The sequence below is a fragment of the Emydura macquarii genome, unplaced genomic scaffold, assembly GCF_026122565.2.
Source record: "Emydura macquarii macquarii isolate MOO-44397 ecotype Brisbane River unplaced genomic scaffold, CSIRO-AGI_Emac_v2 contig_2452, whole genome shotgun sequence".
Classification (NCBI taxonomy): domain Eukaryota; kingdom Metazoa; phylum Chordata; order Testudines; family Chelidae; genus Emydura; species Emydura macquarii.
In genome coordinates this window covers 197,708-220,057 of record NW_027132589.1, presented here as the reverse complement: position 1 = coordinate 220,057, position 22,350 = coordinate 197,708, and the positions used below count along the sequence as shown (strand labels likewise).

Below are 22,350 nucleotides of genomic sequence, written 5' to 3'. Positions count from 1 at the left end.
TTAAGAGAGCTTTAAACTAGGGAGTTGGGGGAGATGCCCATGTAATCTCCAAGCCTAATTTTAGCATTGAGAGGGAGGAAAATGAAGTAAGAAAGGACACGGCAGTGAGGAGCAGAATGGACATTAACAGGAAGGGTAGTGCAGATACCAGTCTAACAGGCAATATTGGCAACAGAATGACTGTGTCAAATCAGGTAAGGAACATGAGCGAAGCCAAACAGGAAAAATTAAGATGTTTGTATACCAGTACGAGCAGCCTGGGTAACAAAATGGAGGAACTAGAACTATTGGTAGAGGAAGTGAAACCAGGTATTATAGGAATAAAGAAACATGATGGAATAGTAGTCACGACTGGTATACAAACATTGAAGGGTATGTGCTGTTTAGGAAAGACAGATATAAAGGCAAAGGTGGTGGAGTAACATTGTATATCAATGATGAGGTAGACTGTAAAGAAATTAGAAGTGATGGAATTGGTAAAACAAAGTCTTTCTGGGTAAAAATCACAATGGGGAGAAAACTACTAGAGTTTCCCCTAGGATCATGCTTGGGGTGTGCTACAGACCACCAGGATCTGATTTGAACATGGATAGAGACCTCTTTAAGGCTTTTAATGAAGTAAATACTACTGGGAACTGTTAGATTAATGGAGACTTTAACTTCCCAGATATAGACTGGAGGACAAGTGCTAGTAGTAATAATAGGGCCCAGATTTTCCTGGATGTGATAGCTGACAGATTCCTTCACCAAATAGTTACTGAACCAATAAGAGAGGATGCCATTTTAGATTTGGTATTGGTGAGTAGTGAGGACCTCATAGAAGAACTGGTTGTAGGGGACAACCTTGGTTTGAGCGACCATGAGGAAGGACAAACAAAAATAGATCTGTGACTAGGGTCTTTGACTTCAAAAGGACTAACTTAAAAAAATTAAAAGAATCAGTTGGGGAAGTGGACTGGGCTGAAGAACTCATGGATCTAAAGGTGGAGGAGGCTTGGAATTACTTCAAGTCAAAGTTGCAGGAACTATCTGAAACCTGCATCCCAAGGAAGGGGAAAAAATTCATAGGCAAGAGTTGTAGACCAAGCTGGATGAGTAAGCATTTCAGACAGATGATTAAGAGAAAGCAGAAAGCCTACACGGAGTGGAAGATGGGAGGGATCAGCAAGGAAAGCTACCTCTTGGAGGTCATAACATGTGGAGATAAAGTGAGAAAGGCCAAAAACCAAGTAAAGTTGGACCTTGCAAAAGGAATTAAAACCAATAGTAAAAGGTTCTATAGCCATATAAATAGGAAGAAAACCAAGAAAGAAGAAGTGGGACTGCTAAGCACTGAAGATGGGGTGGAGGTTAAGGATAATCCAGGCATGGCCGAATATCTAAACAAATACTTTGCCTCTGTTTTTAATGAGGCTAATGATGATCTTGGGGATAGTGGTAGGGTGTGAGGTTATGGAGGTAGAAATGATCACATTCAAGGTAGAAGCCAAACTCAAACAGCTTAATGGGACTAAATCGGGGGGGCCGGTAATTTCCATCCAAGAATATTAAAGGAACTAGCACATGAAATTTCAAGCCCATTAGCAAGGATTTTTAATGAATCTGTAAACTCAGGGCTGTACCATATGACTGGAGAATTGCTAACATCGTTCCTATTTTTAAAAAAGGTAAAAAAAGGGATCCGGGTAACTACAGGCCTGTTAGTTTGACCTTAGTAGTGTACAAGGGGTTGGAAAAAATGTTGAAAGAGAAAGTAGTTAAGGACATCGAGGTTAATGGTGATTGGGATTAAAATACAACATGGCTTTACAAAGGGTAGATCATGCCAGACCAACCTGATCTCCTTTTTGGAAAAGATAAGAGATTTTTTAGACAAAGGGAATGCAGTGGATCTAATTTACCTAGATTTCAGTAAGGCATTTGATATGGTTCCACATGGGAAATTTTAGTTAAATTGGAAAAGATGGGGATTAATATGAAAATTGAAAAGAGGATAAAGAACTGATTAAAGGGGAGACTATAACGGGTCATACTGAAAGGTGAACTGTCAGGCAGGAGAGAGGTTACTAGTGGATTTCCTCAGGGACAGTCTTGGGACCAATCTAATTTAACCTTTTTATTATAGACCTTGGCTCAAAAAGTGGGAATGTGTTAATAAAGTTTGCAGATGACACAAAGTTGGGAGGTATTGCCAATACAGAGAAGGATTGGGATATCATACAGGAAGATCTGGATGACCTTGTAAACTGGAGTAATAAAAATAGGATGAAATTTAAAAGTGAAAAGTGCAAGGTCATGCATTTAGGGACCAATAACAAGAATTTCTGCTATAAACTGGGGATGCATGAATTGGAAGTGACAGAGGAGAAGGACCTGGGCATATTGGTTGATCACACGATGACTATGAGCCACGAAAAAAGCTAATGCGGTCCTTGGATGCATCAGATGAAGTATTTCCAGTAGAGATAGGGAGTTGTTAGCACCGTTATACAAGGCGTTTGTGAGACCTCATCATAGAATCATAGAATACTAGAGTTGGAAGGGATCTCAGTAGGTCATCTAGTCCAACCCCCAGCTCAAAGCAGGACTAACCTCAGCTAAATCAACCCAGCCAGGGCTTTGTCAAGCCGCAGCTTAAAAACCTCTAAAGATGGAGATTTCACCACCTCCCTAGGTAAATTATTCCAGTGCTTCACCACCCTCCTAGTGAAAAAGTTTTTCCTAATGTCCAACCTAGACCTCCCCCACTGCAACTTGAGACCATTGCTCCTTGTTCTGTCATGTGCTACTATTGAGAAGAGCCTACCTCCATCCTCCCTCGAACCCCCTTTTAGGTAGCTAAGGGCTGCTATCAAATCCCCCCTCATTCTTCTCTTTTGCAGACTAAACAAGCCTACTCCCCTCATCTGGACTACTGTGTGTAATTCTGGTCCCCCATGTTTAAAACTGAGCTTGATAAATTTATGGAGGGGATGGTATGATGGGATAACCTAGTTTGGCAATTGATTGATCTTTGACTACTAGTGGTAGATATGCCAATGGCCTGTGAAGGGATGTTAGATGGGTGGGTTTCTGAATTATTACAGAGAATTCTTTCTTGGATGTCTGGCAGGTCAGTCTTGCTCACATGCTCAAGGTTTAACTGATCACCATATTTTGAGTCAGGAAGGAATTTTCCTCCAGGGCAGATTGGCAAAGGCTCTGAGGGTTTTTCGCCTTCCTCTGTAGCATAGGGCACGGCTCACTTGCTGGTGGATTCTCGATACCTTAAAGTCTTTAAACCATGATTTGAGGACTTTAATAACTCAGTGATAGATTAGAGGTTTATTACAGGAGTGGGTGGGTGAGGTTCTGTAGCCTGCGTTGTGCAGGAGGTCAGACTATATGATCATATTGGTCCCTTCTGACCTTAGAGTTTATGAGTCTATGAGCACGGGCTGTGGTTAGTTAGCTGGGGAGCTAAAGAGCTAGGGAGAAATACTGGGTTCTCTCGGTGTTCTAAAGTCTCAGTAAAGAATCCCTTTATGTGAATTACAACCTGTCCTTTCTCTACCATGAACGACACTGTTCTATGCAACTCCATATTAATGTCCTTCATAAAATGGTTTCATTTGTAAACTCCAATCATATAAAATAGTTAAAAGGTTGAATTATATTAACATGTCACTGCATCAGACATGTCCATTCTTTCCGTTGAATTAAAGATGAGTAAGAGAAATACTAAGTATTTTAGGTATCAATAGTATTCATACTGTGTTAATGAGGAATATTTAGGATGGAAAGGATTACTTAGAAAGGTGAGGTTTATTGCTTAATTACCCACTCTGGTTTTCCCGCACTTTAGGAAAAATGAGTCTCCCACTGAGGATTACGCTATGGCCAGAGAATAACACACAACATTCCATCATCTGTACTGGAGAAGCAGAGATCCTTCCATACGTATGAAGAAGAAAATTCATCCTTTATATACAGATACATATGGGCAATTCTCACTCAAGTCCGCTGGGAATCACGCATGAGTGTCTGAGACCAGAATTTAGCATACTTGAGGGTGAGAGAGAGACCTAGTGGGGAAGTTGGAATTTAAGCAAATGTAGATGGAGAAAACATGAAGTACCATAGTGGACTGACCATTTAAGGGGAATATAAGGATCAGCTTCTTATGTTGCTCATCATGTGAGAGGAAGATTCATCCCGTCTGTTGTGACTGGAATGTGACCTCTCCAATGTGAAAAGCCCTTGGTCAAAATCCTTGACAGTGCACACAGCATTAGAATGAAATTTTTACTGCACTGTGACCATCATTAAACGTGTTCAGTCAGACATCACACAGCTATAATGGGTGCCAGAAAGAAAGGTCATAGTTGGCAGTCTGGATATATTTCCAGTGTATATTACAGTTTGGCTGGTGAGACAGCTGTAACAGGACACCATTGACTGTTTATGGTGGGGGGAGAGGGGGAAGGAATCTTCACTGGGCTATACATCTAAGGATAACACCGTGCATTTCACCTTTCTTTAAATTTGTATCAATATAAATACATTCTTGAGCTATAAAGTTGGTAAACGTTTTTAAGCTATATTTTTCTCTTTTTACTGTATCTGATTTCAATAACCAAGAAAATGCAAAATAATCTAGCACAATTGATGTGAAGAACCTGCACAAAGTATATTTACATTTATAAAATGGCTTGGATGAAAGCTGAGACCTGATAGACTGAGAATTCTGATACCACATAACTCTCCCCCGCACAAATCTAACTATAGAACAATATAGTGCAGGAGACAGGACAGGGAGACAACAACCTCAATTTGATTGTATATATGTCTCTACCACTGACCTGCTATATGACCTTGGGGAAATCACTTCACCCATCTGTGTGTCTCTTTCCCCTTCCACTGTTTAACTGGTCTATTCAGATAAGTTCTTGGGAGCAGGGATTGTCTCTTAATATGAGTTGATACAGAGCCTAGCCCAATCTCAACTGGGGCTCTAGATGCTACAGTAATACAAACAACAATAAATATTAAAGCTTCTTCACTATGTTGGTAACTACACCCTCTGAACAGATGGGCAAATGCAAAGCTGGTGAAGGGAATATAACATCTTTGAAGTCAATGTTATACTGCTTTGTATCATGTCAAACAGTGCTCCACATTGCAATATCAATTCTGTGTGTGCCTGTCATCTCAGGAAAGGTGCTCTCATTGATGCACATGGGATTAGGAATGCAGTGCATGGTTGTTGTGGTTCAGTTACAAAAATCATCTATCTGGTAGAATGAATGGGGGAGTCACATCCACAACATAACTCTGAATCATTCAAAGACAAATCTTTCATGAACACAGTGCCCATATACCTATATACACCTGCACATCAAAGAGCACACACACCAAGGCATATAAGCATCAGTATGCTGCATGGTCACCACAAGGCCGGTATTACATCTTGTCACAAATGAGTGAAATATTACATTTGTCTCAGGTCCACTATATTAGTAATCTGAGTTCTCCCAAAGAGAATGATCTGACACTGGTACCAATATCTGCTGTGGTTTCATGTGCAAAAAGGAAAAGAGGTAATTGAAATTTACTTTATATAGCTCTAACTTGCTCTCTTTTTGCTCCCTTCTTTGATGCTGCTTTGGGGAAGATCATAATGAGTAAAGGACATTGCTGTGCCATGCCCTTTTTCAGAAGATTATAGCAAATTTTTCTGCAGAGAACAGAAAAGTAAAGCAAACCATCCACCGCTGTTTACATCCCACCCCCACTCCCTGCTCACACTTAGAGTATAGACACACTTTTAAGTGTAACTTAGATTTTTATGAGAGTTTGGATGACCCTGGCATTTCTAGATATGCTTTGCACTTCATTGAGTCACAGTGAGATTCAAAACACATGACACACGGGAGTCTGACTGATGGTACTGTGATGAATTTTCACTATGTGCAGAACAGTCCACAAAGAGCTCAATAATCTATTTGCAGAAACCTAGTAAAGTTCAGCAAAAAAATACTGCAGTCCAACCAAGTATCATAAGGACATAAGATCGGCCATTCTGGGTCAGACCAATGGTCCACCTAGCTCAACAGTGGCCAATGCCAGGTGCTTCAGATGGAATGAACAGGACAGATAGTCATCAAGTGATCCATCTCCTGTCAGCCATTCCCATCTTCTGGAAATCAGAGACTAAGGACACCCAGAACATGGGACTGCATCCCTGACCATCTTAGCTAACAGCCATTGATGGACCGATCCTCCATGAATGTATCTAGTTCTTTTTTTAATCCTGTTATAGTTTTGGTCTTCACATCCCCTAGCAACGAGTTCCAAAAAATCTCACAAAATCTCCAGCAAAATATACAACAGAGTTCTGTCACAGGGGCCCAGGTCCACAAAGGTATGTAAACCACAGACATCGACACTATGACCCAGTTTTATGATCCACTGTGATCCACAAAATCCCTGCTCAGTGGCTGCCTAATCCTATAGGTGCCTCAGCTTGCTCAGGCCCTAAATTTGTTGATGTAAAAGTTCCCTATGTGCTTAAATTTCTGTCTCTGAGCATATGCACTGCTGCCTCACTCTAGGTGTCCAAATCCCTGTCTCCCACATGAGCCCCAGTGGAATCCAAGAACTAGAGGAAGACAGGTGTTCACCCACCTATCTTTCCTGTGGAACCTGATCCAACCGGCATGCTCTGAGCATGTCGTTTGGATTAGACCCCATTCAAAAATCTGGTCAGAGCAGGAGGTGCCCACCTTACAGCTTTTAGCCCAGTGGTTAGAGCACTCACACAGGAGACCTGAGTTCAATTCCACCCTCTGCCTGAGGAAAAAGGAATTATTTGAACAGGAATCTCCCACACTATTAGGAGAGTGCTGCAACCACTGAGCTATGGGATAGTCTGATGGGGGGAGGGGTTCTCAATCTCTCCTGTTGAAGCTGTTACACTGTGTACAAATAATTAAATAGTCATTGGAGCAGGAGGACTACACACTGAATCGCCCACCTCCCAGATGGTGCCCTGGCCACCAGGCATTATAATCATTCTCACTTACTCTGTCTCTGGCCCAGTAGCTCTTTAAGTTTTTATCCACAGAGGCTAGGTCTAGCCCCACCTGTGCCTCTCTCAGCTCTGGTCCCCATGCGGGGAAAGTTATCATAGCCACATGACAGGTAGGTCATGTGGCTAAATCAGTACCAGGCCTAGTGATAAAAAAGAAGCCTCCAGAGAGCCAAAGGAGGAATGAGAATGAGCAGGTAGCTTGGAAGAGCCTGCCGAGGGAGATAGGACAGAATCAAAAGGGACCAGTTCAGAGAAGCTTATCCAGGACTATAGCTGGCCTGAGTTACTGACACAGGCCCCAAAAGAAGGGCTGTGAGACTCCTAGCCTAAGGAGGGGAAGCGCACTGGAAGCATCATACAGAGGTCCGAAAAGGAGAGCTGTGGGACTCCTGGCTCAAAGAGGGGAACCAAGCCAAAGTAGCGCACACACCCAAATGGAGAGCTGTGGGAGCACTGAATCAAGGGGGAACAAGGGTTAGACTTAAGGGGCTATGGACTAATTGATATGCTGTAAAAGACTTAATAAATGAGACTCCTCCCCGCAGGTGGAATCTGAGTTTAACATAGTCTGGCCTGGAAATGCTTTTTCTTTCTTTTTTTTTTTTTTTTTTAAAACACAAAAGCCAGGTACAGGGAGTAGAGAGCAGCACATCTGTAGGTCTACTCTGTGCCATAAGGGGATGTCTTGAAGGACAGTTGTCTCTCACAGGAACCAACCCATTTTAATTGACAACACTTTTTGTGGGAGCTTTGCTGAGTTGCAATGTAGCAGAAAGCTCCTTTCAGCTTACTTGTCATTGTGTATATACCTCCATATACACTAAAGGACAAAACAGACCATCTTAAAACCTAATACATTTTTTGGTTTTTCTCCAGCTCAGGTTTGGAGATGCCAAACCTTAGTACAATGAAATGTTTAATCTTCCATTTCCTTTGCAACACTATGAGTGCTAAGGGCAGTACTCAAGTGCTGTCACTGACAGATCAGCATTGATAACAGTGGAGCAGTAAACTGGAGGTAAATGCTAACTGAGAGGAAATGTCTTGCATGTCTGAGGTAAACTAAACTAAAGTCAGTGGACAAATAAAAGCATGAAAGTCAAAGACAAGCACAATGAAATAAACCTGTTGTTTCTTGGCTTCTTTGTCTGAAAACCTTAAGGCTAATTCTGCCCCTAGATACATTAGTACTATTCTCATTAACCTCAATGGAATTATACACATGTATTTGAGGAAAGAATTGGAGCTTCCTTCAAATTCAATTCTCTCAGCTCAGAAGTGACAAAAGTGACTCGTATATTATGTCCACAGCCTTGATTTTTTCTTCTTCTTCTTCTTTTTTTTTTTTTTTCCCCCAGTGACCCTGCAGAAGCCAGATTTTGAGACAAACAAAGATTTGATGCTGGGGCGGAGAGTGAATATGTGCGGGAAGGAGACAAAGAGCAGAGCAGGACCATTGAAAATATGACAGAAAGCAGAAACACAGAAGTCTCACGGAGGCAGTCATATTTCAAAATAAGCAGAAGAGTTCTCAAAAGGGTGCATGGTTTCAAAAGGGTGCATGTCCTTCAATGTGTGGGCTAGAAATTTTAACTCATAGTTCTCAAAATAGCTGTATGTGAGCAAATGTGGTTACTGTATCACATCAGTATAACTTGAAGATGATACCCAACATTGATGGAATGCACAATACAAAGTTCATCAGTAAGTCGTTGCTCAGTGTGTGCCAAATTTGCTCAACAAGTACACAAATTCAAGGCCCAAAAAGTCTACATTTCTTCATGCTATTCTGAAATTTCCAGAACAAAGATTTCCAATTTTATCTTACAAGTAAAACTGTATAATCACTAGATAAAAGTATTTTTAAATATATCTTACCCTGAAAATGTATATTTTAAGCTTTTTCTCCTCATAATTGTCTTTGAAGCAGAAGCAGCATAAATGGAAGCATCGTGCTTATCTAACTTATTTTATTGTATTGTATCAAAAACTCTCATAGCATAAAAACTACTTTTCTCTTCTTTAATGAAATTCACTGAGAGTCATTAATACAATATTATGAAAGTTTTATTTTTGTGATGAATAAGACACAAATATGATCAGAGATGTCATTTCAGGTTATCACAAAAATTTTATAATTAGAGAAATACCAAAAGAACTCAAAGGCTTTTGGGAATAATTTCAGTTCACTTTTTGGCTTTACTTTCTGTTTATAACAATTTTTGTACTGTTTTTAAGACCACATATGCAACAACATAAAGAGATTAGACTATACACAATTTAGTTTATCCTTTCCTTATCCCTGTCTGATCTTCCTCCCCCAAAATGTAAAGCTCTGTGGTATTAACCATGAGAAAATTGCCTCTTGCAGTTCATAACAGGAGAGAAGAATATGCCAAACTGGAGACTGGCGATATTTCAGAATTCAAAGACTATACACAGGAAACTAATTCTGAGACTGCACAAATGGATTCATAAATAGAATTCAGAAATTTGCAGTTATGTAATTAAGTCTAATCATTCTGACAATCTAGATGACAGAAGCTACTTCAGAAGAGCCCTAATCTTTGACTTTCTAAACCCAAATTCATATATGTTTATATTTAAGACACATTTTCTATTGTGAATTCTTTTAAAAAATTCACAAATTAAACTCCAGCCAGTACACACTATACTCATTTCCTCACTGTGAAATCACATACTTAACTTCATATTTAGGTTGCAACGACCAATATTATAATTATAATCTACTAAAATAAATTAATTAGCTCCTGGATCTTTGGGAAGATGATTATATCTTCACCTGCTAATAATGGGGAAATAATAGATATCAACCCAAAGAGTTGGAACGCTCAGAAACCTCTTTCAGGATCTTGTGTGTCCCTGCATTGATCATGTGACAAAAATACTGCTGCTAGTGAGAGGGTTTGACATGCTTATTCAGGCAGTGGCCAAAGAAGATAAAGGGTCCTATTTGTCTCACCCAGCAGGGGTCATTAGAGTCTGAACAATGTTCCAATAGAAACTAACAAATAACATGAGGGGGAGATGTAGCTTTATAAAAATTACAGTAATACTGCTAGGATTTACTGCAGATTATGCAAGAAGTGAATGGCACCCAGGAGAATGATGCTCTTATATTTCTCTCTGTCTTTTTTTTTCTTAAGGAACATACTTTAAAGGATTAATAGAGTACACATTCTAACTTTCTTTACAAGCAGCATTTGCTTAGTTAAAAATATCAAGACTAATATGTGAAACCAATCCACTTCATTTAAAAGTATTTGTACTACCTGTGTATCTTCAGTTGCAGAGGTCTTTCTGTTTCTTCCACGGGTTAGTGCAGTCGATAACATGTGCCAGAACAATGAAGCTAAAACGCAGAAACTACCTGCAATCCAGACATCTTTTTCCTTCAAGGGTAGATCCATTTTTTAAAGCTGATTTACTTTGGTCTCTTGGTTTACTAGAAGTAATTTGCTGGACACTCACAATGCACTCCCCAGCTGAGCACTACTTAGTTGGAGACGGTATGGACATGCTGCTGGGTAGGTTGGATCCTGTCACACAATTCAACACATTCCCTGAACCTATAAGGGAAAAAGAAGCGACGGCCTACTGACAAGTGTGAAACAGGTGCAGGGGCCTACTGACAAGATGTGTGTAGCACTGCTCGCAAGGTAATTTACTCTAACATCCCAGCACTTCTTAAATGAGCCAAAACTATTAGCACCAGCCATAATAGTTAACAATTCATATTGTCAGTCATCTGCTAGTTCCTTTTCACCTTTTAATATGCAAGAGATAAAAAAAATACACAAAGAGCAACATTTGGATGGTAAAATTATGGGAAAATAGTGTGTCATGTAATTAAAGACTATCATAATGCATACGCACAAGGGGGCCGAATTAAGGTTGCATGGCCACCTTATTTCTGATATTTTCTCACTTTTCAGTGGTTGACTTTGCAAACTCGACATTCTTCTAATGTAGCTTTTTCAATGTCATTTCCTATTAAAAAACAACACAAGTTCCTCCAAAAACTGAAAAAATCCCAGAAATACTATCTTGTTGCACTATACCAATCTCCAACAGCAGGGTTCAGATCTTTAGGGCCACAGTACAGACCTCTACCACTTGAGCTACTGGTTGAGCCAAAAGTTGGCTATCATCTTCTATGTAGACTAGCCACTAGAGGGGGATGAGACACATATTTTGCCTGTGAGTTTCACAGCTATTTGCTGATAGCAAAGGAATAGAGATAATCACTCCTGAATTCCATTCCAGGCTCTGTAGGGGAGTATTCTCTAATGGTTATTGACCCTTCTGCCCCTGTACTCACAGTTTGCCCTCCGTTTCCTTCTATTCACCTCCCCATACTGACACCTGGCTCTCTCCCCCTATCCAATACTCACCTTCCTGACCAGTTTAAGGTCCCTGCTTCAAAGCACAGAGGTGCTGGAGCCTCTCAACAATGCAACTGTGAGGGTTTTTTGTTTTTTTTTTGTTTTTTAATAGGGGCAAAACAACATATTTTCCATAATATAATTCTCAGAAACAGGTAGACTGTTTTAGCTGAAATTTTCAAAACAAAAAATCAGCTTGAGATACATACCCAGGATGGAAAACTTTTGGCCTGAGCACTTAAAGTTTGGCAAAGTTATAAGCAACTGAAAACAGGACCTTATAATGGGAAGTGTTAGGCAATGTTAGGAGTGTTAGGCAAAGGAAGTGTTAGGCAACCTTAACAATGGATGGTGCTACCAGATCTACTTGTAATTATATAACAGAAACTGATTGGTTTCCAGGGCTGGAAATTGGAGGACAGAGGATGTCATGTAGAGTTAGATAATAGTTTCAGTGCAGCTGGCTTGAGCTAAAGCCTTAACTGTATAGCAAATGCATATAAATAAGTATACAAAGGACATGAAAGGATTCATTGGGCAGCATGGAGCAGTGTGAATGTGGAGTATTGTAATTCTTGCTGTGCATGGGTTTATATACTTGTCCAGAGGTTGGCAGGCAAAGGGCTTAACTATCTCCACTACCTATAGGACAACAATTACAGTATTGCCAACCCCAAACATTCAAGAGTCATGAATAAGGCCCCTCCAAAAAATTATGAGATTATCTTAAAAATCAAGAGATTTTTTAAAAATAAAAATGTTGCATTCTTTTGATTTGCCTTCTAGCTGCTGAGCCTTTAGGGTGCACTCAGTTAACATTTCAGACTTTTCTCTGCAACTATGAGAGATACAGAGAGATAGAGAGAGAGAGAGAGAAAGGAAAGCTGAGATGCTCATGTAATCACGTGACTCCAGGAACTGTGGCATTAAGTAAAACAAGCAATAATGTTAGACTCATCATGGCAACACTCTTAACTGGCTGTCATTAGCATGGAAGTTTGCAGGGGAGTCACGGGCCAAGGCCTTTGTTCTTCCCAACGGGAAAAAAGCCATGAAAAGAGACCTTTTGCTGCCTCTATTCCTGCAATCATCAGAGACATGAGTTAAAAGAGAAGGACTTACTGATCACTCACTGGCCCCTATTCCCAAACAGGGAGTAAGAAGAAAGAATGATGAGCAACCACCCCCCAGTACCAATTGAGCAGCTAGTTTGAATGTCAAATGCCTAGTGTGTGCACCAGTTACAATTAAGCCCTGTATCTAAATACTGGTACTAGGGCTGGTTAAAAAACAATTTCAAGGGCAAATTTTCAAAAGTAAATTGGGGTTTTGATTAAACAAATTTTTCCACAAAAACTGTGGAAAAAACGTTGATTTTTGTGGAAAAACAGGCCAAAAAAAAACATCCAAAACTTTTCAATTTTCAGTTTTTTAATGATAAAGTTAAAATTCTCTGCAGAAAATGTCAATGAAAACTAATTTTTGGTTACTTGTCAGGGGAAAAAATGTTTTCCAACCAACTCCATGATGGACTTCACTGGCAACCGTCTATTCAAACAAACCTGGTCGATGGGAATTGCATCACTATAAAAACACACCTGCTGCTTTGGCATTTAAGGTGGGATTCTCACATTGACTTTCAAGAATAAAAATGAGTTTATCGTGAAACTGTTGTCCCCATCCACTAACGATCTCTTGTGAGCTTTATTGTCCGATTCCCCTTACCAATGCAGTGCTAAGAGGCAATGAATTATAACAATCAGAAAATAACAGCCATGTTCCTATCGTAACTGTTTTTGCAGGAAAGAAAGCAAGTGCAGTGGTGTTATTAGTTATATTATCGCTTATGTAGTAATCAGTCACAAATGACACTGTTGCTGCATTGTTTATCAGACGGTAGGACCCATGACTGCAGTTAGTCATGCTGAATGAACGTGACTCATGAGATAGAGGACTTGCCCAAAGCCTTCCGCGTCACTGATACACTGCAATGAGACTGTGGGGAACTGCTAACAGAGTGGCTGCATGGAGAGGTCTCTGCACCTCCAGTGTACTGCAAAAATGAACTCTAGACCTCTAGTAGGAAAATGAAGTTAGTGTCCAACGTCAGACAACTCAGAAACCCTGCACAGGAGCCTGGACTAGCAGCGGACACCACTCCAGTCCATAGCAGCCAGAGAGCAGCTGCAATGAAACATGCTTTCAGTCTTTGGGGGTGAATTACATCACTCCAGGACCAACAGCTCTCTTAGCTGAGGGACCCTCCTTTTAGAATTTGTTCGCTGGGTAGTCTAGCAGAGTTTAGAGAGCATGAGTTTAAACCCAGCTTGGGTTTAGCTGTTTGTTTGGTATTCCTGAAGAAATGATCTTTCAATACTAGCCATCATGGGTGATTTTATTGTTTTATGAATTCTGTATAAAAGCACCTAGCAGCTAGAGCAGCAGACCTTCCAAAAACCAGTAACATCAACACATAACTCATAAATAAATTACTTGCATCAGAAACATGGAACTGAGATTAAAGAATATGTTTACAACCAAAGAAAATAATCCCATTTAAAACAGTGTGCTCTGTTTTCATGCTTGGTATCCCTCATTCTGGATCTCTGCAACCAATTTGAACATGTGAATTTCAGCTCCATTTGGTGTCAAACCACACTCCTTTATCAGCTGAGGGCCAGGGGCAGAGACTGAGGGTGAAATCCTGGCACCACTGATAGTGAAGGAAAGAATTCCAATTGAATTCAATGGGCCAGGATGTCATCCTGTAATTGGAGCAGTCGGAAGTCAACCACGTTAATCAGACAGGATTGAACTTGACTGTGATTGACTAAAATAATTAGGCTATCAGTGAACTCCAAAACTCTTGAACTCTATAGTGGCATAAATAATTGCCAGGCTGTAGTAGGTCTTCAGATACAGAAATAGTTTGGAGGGCCAAATTCTGCCTGACTACAGTTGTGCAGCTTTAACTGAAGCCAAGGGCAGAATGTGAACCACAGGTAGAAATGTAAGTGCTAGCTACACTGATAGAATGCAGCAGAACATTCTGCAAATGAAAGTTGATCACAAAACTACCTTTTCTTTTTTATTCTTAACTCTCATGCTTTCGGTCTTTTCTTCTTTGGCAGCTCAATGTTCTTTGATTTAAACATAGATCTTTGCAAAAATAATGGACAGGGCCTGTTCTGAACACTGGACCAGAGGGAACAAAAACGTATATAAATAACAGAGAAAGAAAACTGAATTTGTCATGATAACCCTTTTTGATTCACTTAGTAACTTTTCATCTCTTCTGGGATCTGAAGAGGAATGCACACCACAGCTCTCTCCCAGTAATTTTTTTGAGCTGTTACACATTGCAGCCCGGTTATTTGTTTTTTCTATAGCTTTGTTCTAATGGCTCCTTGGGCCTTTGTCTTCAGATTAGACTTTTGTTTTTATCAAAATAAATTATATTGAAAATAAGATAAGCTCCCTGTGTTTGTTTATTTTAGAAATGTAACATCTCTAGAAAGACAGCTGTTTCCTGGGGAAAGATTATTTTTTCTGTAATTATGTCCAATTAGCCTCTGATAACATTTACCTTTCAAATGAATACATTATTTATGAATATTCTGAATATGTACATTTCCCCCCATAACCTCACTGATATTGCACCCACTGAAATGAATAGGAGTTTTGCCATTGAGTTCAACAGGAGTGAGATCCCATCCCACTCGCTGAAATTAAGTCTACATCGCCCTTCCTCCATACCAACTCATTCCTGCAGGGAAAATAATTCCTTCCTCCTTTCATTATATAATATAATAAAACTATGATAGTGTTCAATAGGCTAGAGGACAAAGATGAAGGCTTTTATATTCAGGGCTCACATTTTTTCTATACCTACAACGACACCATGGCTTAGGCCAAATCAGTTCAGCAGCATTTAGGCATTACATTTAACTAGATGCCAAAGTGATGTGCTGAATTAGGGATCTGGGAGTTTTGCCATTGACTTCTGTGGGGGTTAATTTGGGATTATTAGGAAAAACATAATTTAAGCTTATGTATTTGGAATTCTTGGCTCAAGGAAGATGTCAGAATGTCATTAGAACTGAATTACACTACCTTTTAGCTTTAGGAAGGTTATTCTTTTGGCCAGACTGGTAGGTCAGGGTAGGAGGCCACAAACTTACTTCTATGCTTATTCCTTTTCCTCCTCTAGGCCTTTTGCACAGGTTAAAGCAGCACTTCTAATAAAGCACTGACTCCTGAAACATGTCAAAGGTGATGAAGCTGGAATCAATTATTAATGGAGGTTTTTTTCACCCAAGAAATGGGAAAGAAGCTTGCAACCACCCAGACTACTTCTTGTTATATGTAGGAAGACTCAGAAATTCTAGTTTAGATGCAGGGCTCTGCACTGCTAAGCAAGAAGATTTGGTTTTGATTCCTTTTTTGACACTCATACACCACTAGGAAGGAAAGGAGTGCTTAGCACTGAGAGTGACCATCCAACTAATTAAAGCAAGTTCTTTAGTTCCAGATTATTATAACAATCTCTGGAACTATTTTTATCGTTGAGTAATATTTTACTTTTATTGCCCTGGCAGCCAGCAGTATTTGTAAAATATATATAGCACGAGCAATAATCTTAAACACCAATTTAGAACGGGTAACCTGCTTGCAATAAACTGAGGATGCTGAGCATATTGGGTTTACTGTAGTACTGGCTCTGAGTTCACCCCTGTCCTTCTATTTCTGCCTGCTACATTCTTGTTACATGGCTGTGGATTGAAATGAATGAGAATCTTACCATAACAACAGGAAACCTCTTCATTCCAAATTCCTGCAGATAACAATATTGCAGCAGGCAGAAAGAAGGGAAACAGACCAGGTGGGGTGCATCTCAAAAATACTGGTTTCTGCTTCCCCATTCCAGCCCAATAATTGGGACTTTAATACTGACATTTTTAATACTGACAGCCCTCATTTTGGAGTTTCTGTAGATGCCCCTTCCCCTACAAAAAAACCTAAACAAAAACACCACCACCCAGAAAATAACGAACCTTTTCATCATGGAGACTAGTAGCTTTGACAATACCATTTTAATACAACATTTGAATCCTGTATAGAGGCCCAGGAATGCATCAGAAGAGTCTTGATTTTTCTTTGAAATTGACTGGCGTTAAATGCATTTTATACACATGACAAGGAGGGTTTTTTGGGAATACATAGATCAGACCCTAGTTGAACTACAGGATAATTGTCAAATAATTGCAGCTGAGTTGTGGCCAAGACATGGAAAATCGTGGAAAAGTAATAATGAACCTTTATAAATTGCATTAATTTGGAAAGGCTAGAGAAGACCTATTTGTTCAAGAAAAATTTGCTGGAACAATATAAACACTCAAGTATATGTTATGCCTGCTAATTTTTTTGATAACCAGACATTTTGCTGCAACTATATTACAGTCACTGATGCACAGGGCCGACAGCGACAGCTGCATCGTGTATGGGGCTGACAGCCCGAGCCCCAGCTGCTGTCAGCTCGGATAAATGGAGTTCTATTGTACTAACAGGGAAAAAATGTGTGCGTTGCAAACCTCAAAATGTATGCAAAACTGTGGACTGTGCAAACTAAGCTAATTAAAATTAAAATTGTGGTGGAAGCCTAATATTGTGGGTTCCGCCATTTCCACAATATCACAAATAAAGTAGGGCCTTATACATAGTCATTTTTAGAAAGAAAATAATCTAACAACAGTAGCAGCACACATAATGATAAAAGAATTATTTTCTCCAAAAATGTCATGATGAAAATAATAATTAAAAACTAAATTTCTTGGTGGTTGAATATAAAAGCAGAACATCTTGGAATAATTTTAAAATTATACTAATGTCTCAGCTTGCCATCTCTAAGCTTTGAATAATTAAATTTCCCTGAACTCTACTCCCACAGATAAAAACTAAAATGTATGTAATTTTCCACAAACTGGTACGTAAACAAATCATTTCTCATTGCACTGGTTCTAAGTATAGCTCCCTAACTATTGTCTGAATAGGGTCAGTAGAATCAGTAGCTTCTCTGGCTTTTCCCCTTATACAATTTAATGATGTCACAAATATTTTATTCTTTCAAACAACCTACAAGGCGAATTTAGCTGAACATGGAACCATCTTCCTGCACAAAACCTGTACACTAGGGGCTTGCTCCTGCCCCTCTGGAAGTCAGTAAGCTCCCACTGACTTCAATCATGCAGAATCACGGCCTGTGATGTTAATATATTTGTGTTGTTTTTAACTAAACGGCATGGAAAGATTTACATACCAAACAATTATTTCACTTGGGAACCTACTAAACCTGGGGGAGGAGGGGAATATAGCCATATTTAAATAAGAAGCTTGCTTTTTCAGAGGCGCCGTATACTCACAACTCCCATGGGTCTTCAGATAATCAGGCCATATCCTAGATATAGATTTAGTTGCCTATCTTTAGGCACCCAAGTTTGAAAATCTCTCAAAACTACAGTAACTGCATTATATTTTAATGGAAAATTTGAAAAGTAACATGAAAAGTGAAATTCCACTGTACTAAGATATATATACAGAGAGAGAGAGAGAGGCAGCAGAGGACAGAAGGTAATATCTGTGTAGTTGGTTACCTCTTTATCTTCTGTTCCAGGCTCTGGTTCATTGATTCTTTCTTCCCAAAAGCTTCTCACCCTTTCCACCTTTTCCAAACACTGAAAAAAAGCCATTTTGCCTAGTTTGGTACTGTTGTATTGTGTATTGATTTCTTCTAGTCTATTAATCTTAAATATCTTTGTGTGATACCCAATTAGGTTACCATCTTGATCTCTCTCCAGCTTGGTTTCATAAATCTGTGAACATTCATGATGTTTGACATCTTCATTTTCTTGTCTGTAATCAAAAGAAACAAATAAAGAGACATTAACATTACACTTGAATTTTTAGTTTAGAAACAAGTCAACCATACAATACAAATGTTATATATTTTTCCACTTAAAATCTGTGGGTGTATTTAGTTTTTATGAAAATACAGGATTAATAGCACTAGCTAAAAACTGGTATTTTCTGGGCTGATAATGTTCAACTATTTATCTAGGTTCAGACACTAAATAATTTAAACGGGTTACAATACTGAATTTCATTACATTTATTCACTGTGGTCATTTGCTTTTTGGAGTTTATCTAGGTTATTTCCTGTAGTAACTAGAAATTTTAAATATCTCTGAAGTACCTTTTTTTTTTAACCTGTAACTAGCTAGGCTCAGAAAAGAAACATATATATTGCTGACATTCGTAACCTTTGCCTGGCTTACATGTAACTACCATTATTTTAGTGACATAGGAGCCTAAGGGTTTGATTTCATAGGGAAATTGAATAGTTGTTGCAGATTAAGCTATTCTGCAATAGCTATTCCAAAACAGCCCCCCGTGTGGACCCTCTATTCTGGAATAAGAGTGATTTTATCCTGGAACAATTACTCCACTTTGGAAGCACAATAATTACTCTGGAATAAAGTAATTTTTATTCTGGAATAATGTCCACACAGGGAGCTATTCCAGGGATAGCTATTCTGGTCAACTTCCCTGTGTAGATAAGCCCTAAATTCCTTATTCACATTTGTATAAACATGTGTTGCACCAACACATTGAAAAAAATGTCTTCTAGTAGTACAGATTTTGATGGGGGCAAGGGAATCTAACATTTCAGTAGTTAAGTAAAAGTACTCTCAACTTATTTTAGACCCAAAATCTAAAGTGAACAAAATGTTTGAATTATTTTTGTAAGCCTTGTCTAGCAGTGATATAAACCCAAATACAACAGCATTGTATTCTGAGCACCAGAAAGCTGAAACAAACCAATCTAGTTGCATTGTTTATTGTTTGCATTTTGTTCAAGTTGGACAAATACCATAAATTACACAAAGTAAGTTAGAATTTAAATATTCTTTCAGTGTTATTAATAACATAGATAAGTAATTTGATATAATATAGGATTATGTAAGTAATTAAATATGCGATTTTTATCCAGACATTTTCCCTTTAAATAGAAACAATTATTTTACAGCATTTAAACTAGATCTGTGTGCACACATACACACTGTCCTAGGTCAGCACATATTTCAGCTGACCTTGCCCCATTCATTCTTGGAACAGTGCCTGGTTGTTGTGCTGTGACTCCCCAGTACAAGAAAGAGATTCTTGGATTTTTCCTCCTTAAAACCCCATTGAGCAGGCTTTCTACCTTTGCTATGTGCATTAACTACTTCAGCTAGTATATTCCAGGACTGAATCTAGCCCACAATATATTTTGAAGATTGCTTTAAGCAAGTGTGTGGAGAAGCATATTTAAAAGCTGTTAAACAAATGATAGGCTGTAATCCAAGTAAAAATCATCATGTGGTTCCTGTTATTCAGAAGTTCTGAAATGCTTTTGGACTACACAACTGCAAAGAGTGCCTCCTACTGTGAAAGAGAAGTACCTCAATGGCCACGGAAAGCCAAATTAGACTCTCTATAATCATTTAAAGAGCACATCCTTCCCCAGGGCATGATCACCAAATGTGGCAATCTGTCTAATGAGAGTGACATGTCCTAATGAAAAGGGCACACTGCTCCCTACCTTAGCTGACTGATGTTCATTCATCTGGGGAAAAATGTTAAAGGGGTGACAAGCTCAAAGATGCTGTGATCCTGGCTTATGACTGTGTTTCAAAGGGCAGCTAGGAAGAAAAGAAAAGGAGGGGGACGGGGCATTGCCCAAGTATTACTTCACTCCTCTCCATTATTATTGTAACACTTCCCTGAAACAACAAGGTAAACAAGAGGAGGCTTCCAGGATTCAAACAATTATGGAATTCAACAGCAGAGACCACCACTACAACACTGATAAAGTAGACTACAGAGCACCCCCAGCATCGTTTGGTAATCTGAAGAAGCAGAAATCTGTGAGATTGGGCCTAGAGAGCCATCTGTTACTGCAGAAACAGGATTAATCTGCCCTAATTCTACCTTGTAACTCTGTGGGCTGAGCTGCGTTGGTGAGAAGATGGACCTAGAATTAAGTATTGTTAATGTGGAGCATGGCCCTCCAACTCATTCCTGAGGGGTTTTTCCTTTCAGTCTTCCTCAGTAGGCCAGCCTTTCTCTTTGACCAAGATAATTTACCTCAGAGCTAGCATTTGGAGTCTTCCTGGGCATACAAAGGCCACTGATATTTTCAACTGCATAGAGCCACAGAAGCTTGCATAGTTATGTAGGAAAGGGGCATGCATAATGTTATCTCTATCTTTTGCATAATAGCAACATATCTATAACCCAGGTGAAATAAGGTAAAGAGTGTTTAGAGCTGGGCAGGAATATAAGATAGGCATACAGGCATTGCTAAAAATTGTACAACCTTTTTCTTTCTCAGTCTGTTTTTTAGATTGTAAACTCTTCAGCTAGGACTTGCTTTACTCAATATTCTGTAAAGTACCTTGCCCACTTTTGGGCACAGTATTAATAATAATCCATAAACCTTCATCATGAGTTCAAACCAAAACTTCATCTGTGACTTTTTCTACGTACTAGTATTTTGCCACCACTTTTAAGATTTAAGCTGGAAGAAAGGTACTATTACACAGTAGACAGACTCGTTTACATCTCAGAACCTCAGCACAGTACATCTTAACATTAGACTGACCTGGAATTTTACAAGATAGGAACAGTAATATAATAATGAGTAATTAAAACTAAACCTATAATAGGAGGGGGAAAATGACATAACCTGGAAAGAATTACCTCTAGGTCAACTTTAGCTGATGAATTGTGATGCTAACTGTTCTAATTGTCCTATGTAGTAAAACTCATGCTATGTTATGTATAATGTAGGCTAAAGGGAAGACTTTTTTTAAAAAAACCACTAACATTTCTGACTCTTCTCAGGAAACATTTTTTCTAGGTATTTTGATAAATAGCCTGTGAATCTAAACAGTGCAAACACACAGGGCCCAATTCTGATATCACTTACGCCAGTGTGAAACTGGAGAAACTACTATGGAGTTACACTTCACGATTTGCCTGCAAGAGTCAGGATTTATTTAAGAAATGTCTGAAGCTTGCAGATAGAACTCACAGTTGGAAGTGGAGGTATGATAGTGAGTTGTATTGGTACTGGGATTAATGGTAACAACAGTTATTGCTTGGAAAAGGAAAGAAAAGAAGCACGGCAAGGCAGGCAAGGACCAGTCGCTTGTGCAAAATTAAGCATGTGCATGTGTGCAGATCCAGGCCTAAATCGGAGACAAATTATTATTAGAAACCTTTCAATATGTGACAGTTTAAAAGAGTGAGCTCTTTAAAAGAGGAAGAAACAAGATTTTTTTTAAAAAAGATTCTTCCTAATTTTCAAAGTACTATTGAGCCACTCAAAGGGACAGGCCCCAGTGGTAACACCAAACAAAAGAATCTGGAATAAAAATATGTTTGAATACATGTAAATAATATGGATTTTCAGACGCAGTCCAGCTATTCTTAAAACTCTCTATCCCCATTATAAAAATCTGGCCCATATTCACTTGGGGGAAGCCACGAGTTACACCTGATCCGGTGCCCTGCCCTGAGGAAGACTGTGCAGCTCCAAAGCTGGTGGGGTCTTTCACCAGCAGGCCCTTGTCTCTCGGGTGAAACGACACGCAGAGAACGGAAAAGGGCCTCCCAGTGAATGAAGTCTGCTGGGGAGCAGGTCTGACTACACCTGGGAGGTGGGAGTTGTTACAACTTCTGTCTCCTTTGGAGCACGAAATAAAGCTAGCCCTCCTCTCCCCGCACGCTACAGCAGCAGGACTACAGCTCCCGAAGGTCTACACGCTGCGG

The 22,350-nt window shown here is 39.3% G+C and overlaps 1 protein-coding gene across 1 annotated transcript in view; it reads right to left on the bottom strand.

Annotated features, from left to right (window-relative positions):
- The window catches only part of MYLK4 (myosin light chain kinase family member 4), an 85,765-nt gene that overhangs the window by 63,148 nt on the left and 267 nt on the right, over positions 1-22,350 (bottom strand). Inside the window, exons 2-3 of the mRNA XM_067562590.1 lie at positions 18,314-18,387; positions 18,129-18,209 (exon numbers count right to left, since the gene is read on the bottom strand). Coding sequence (XP_067418691.1) covers positions 18,129-18,209; positions 18,314-18,379 — 147 coding nt within the window. The 5' untranslated portion in view covers positions 18,380-18,387. The remainder of the gene's footprint in view (positions 1-18,128; positions 18,210-18,313; positions 18,388-22,350) is intronic.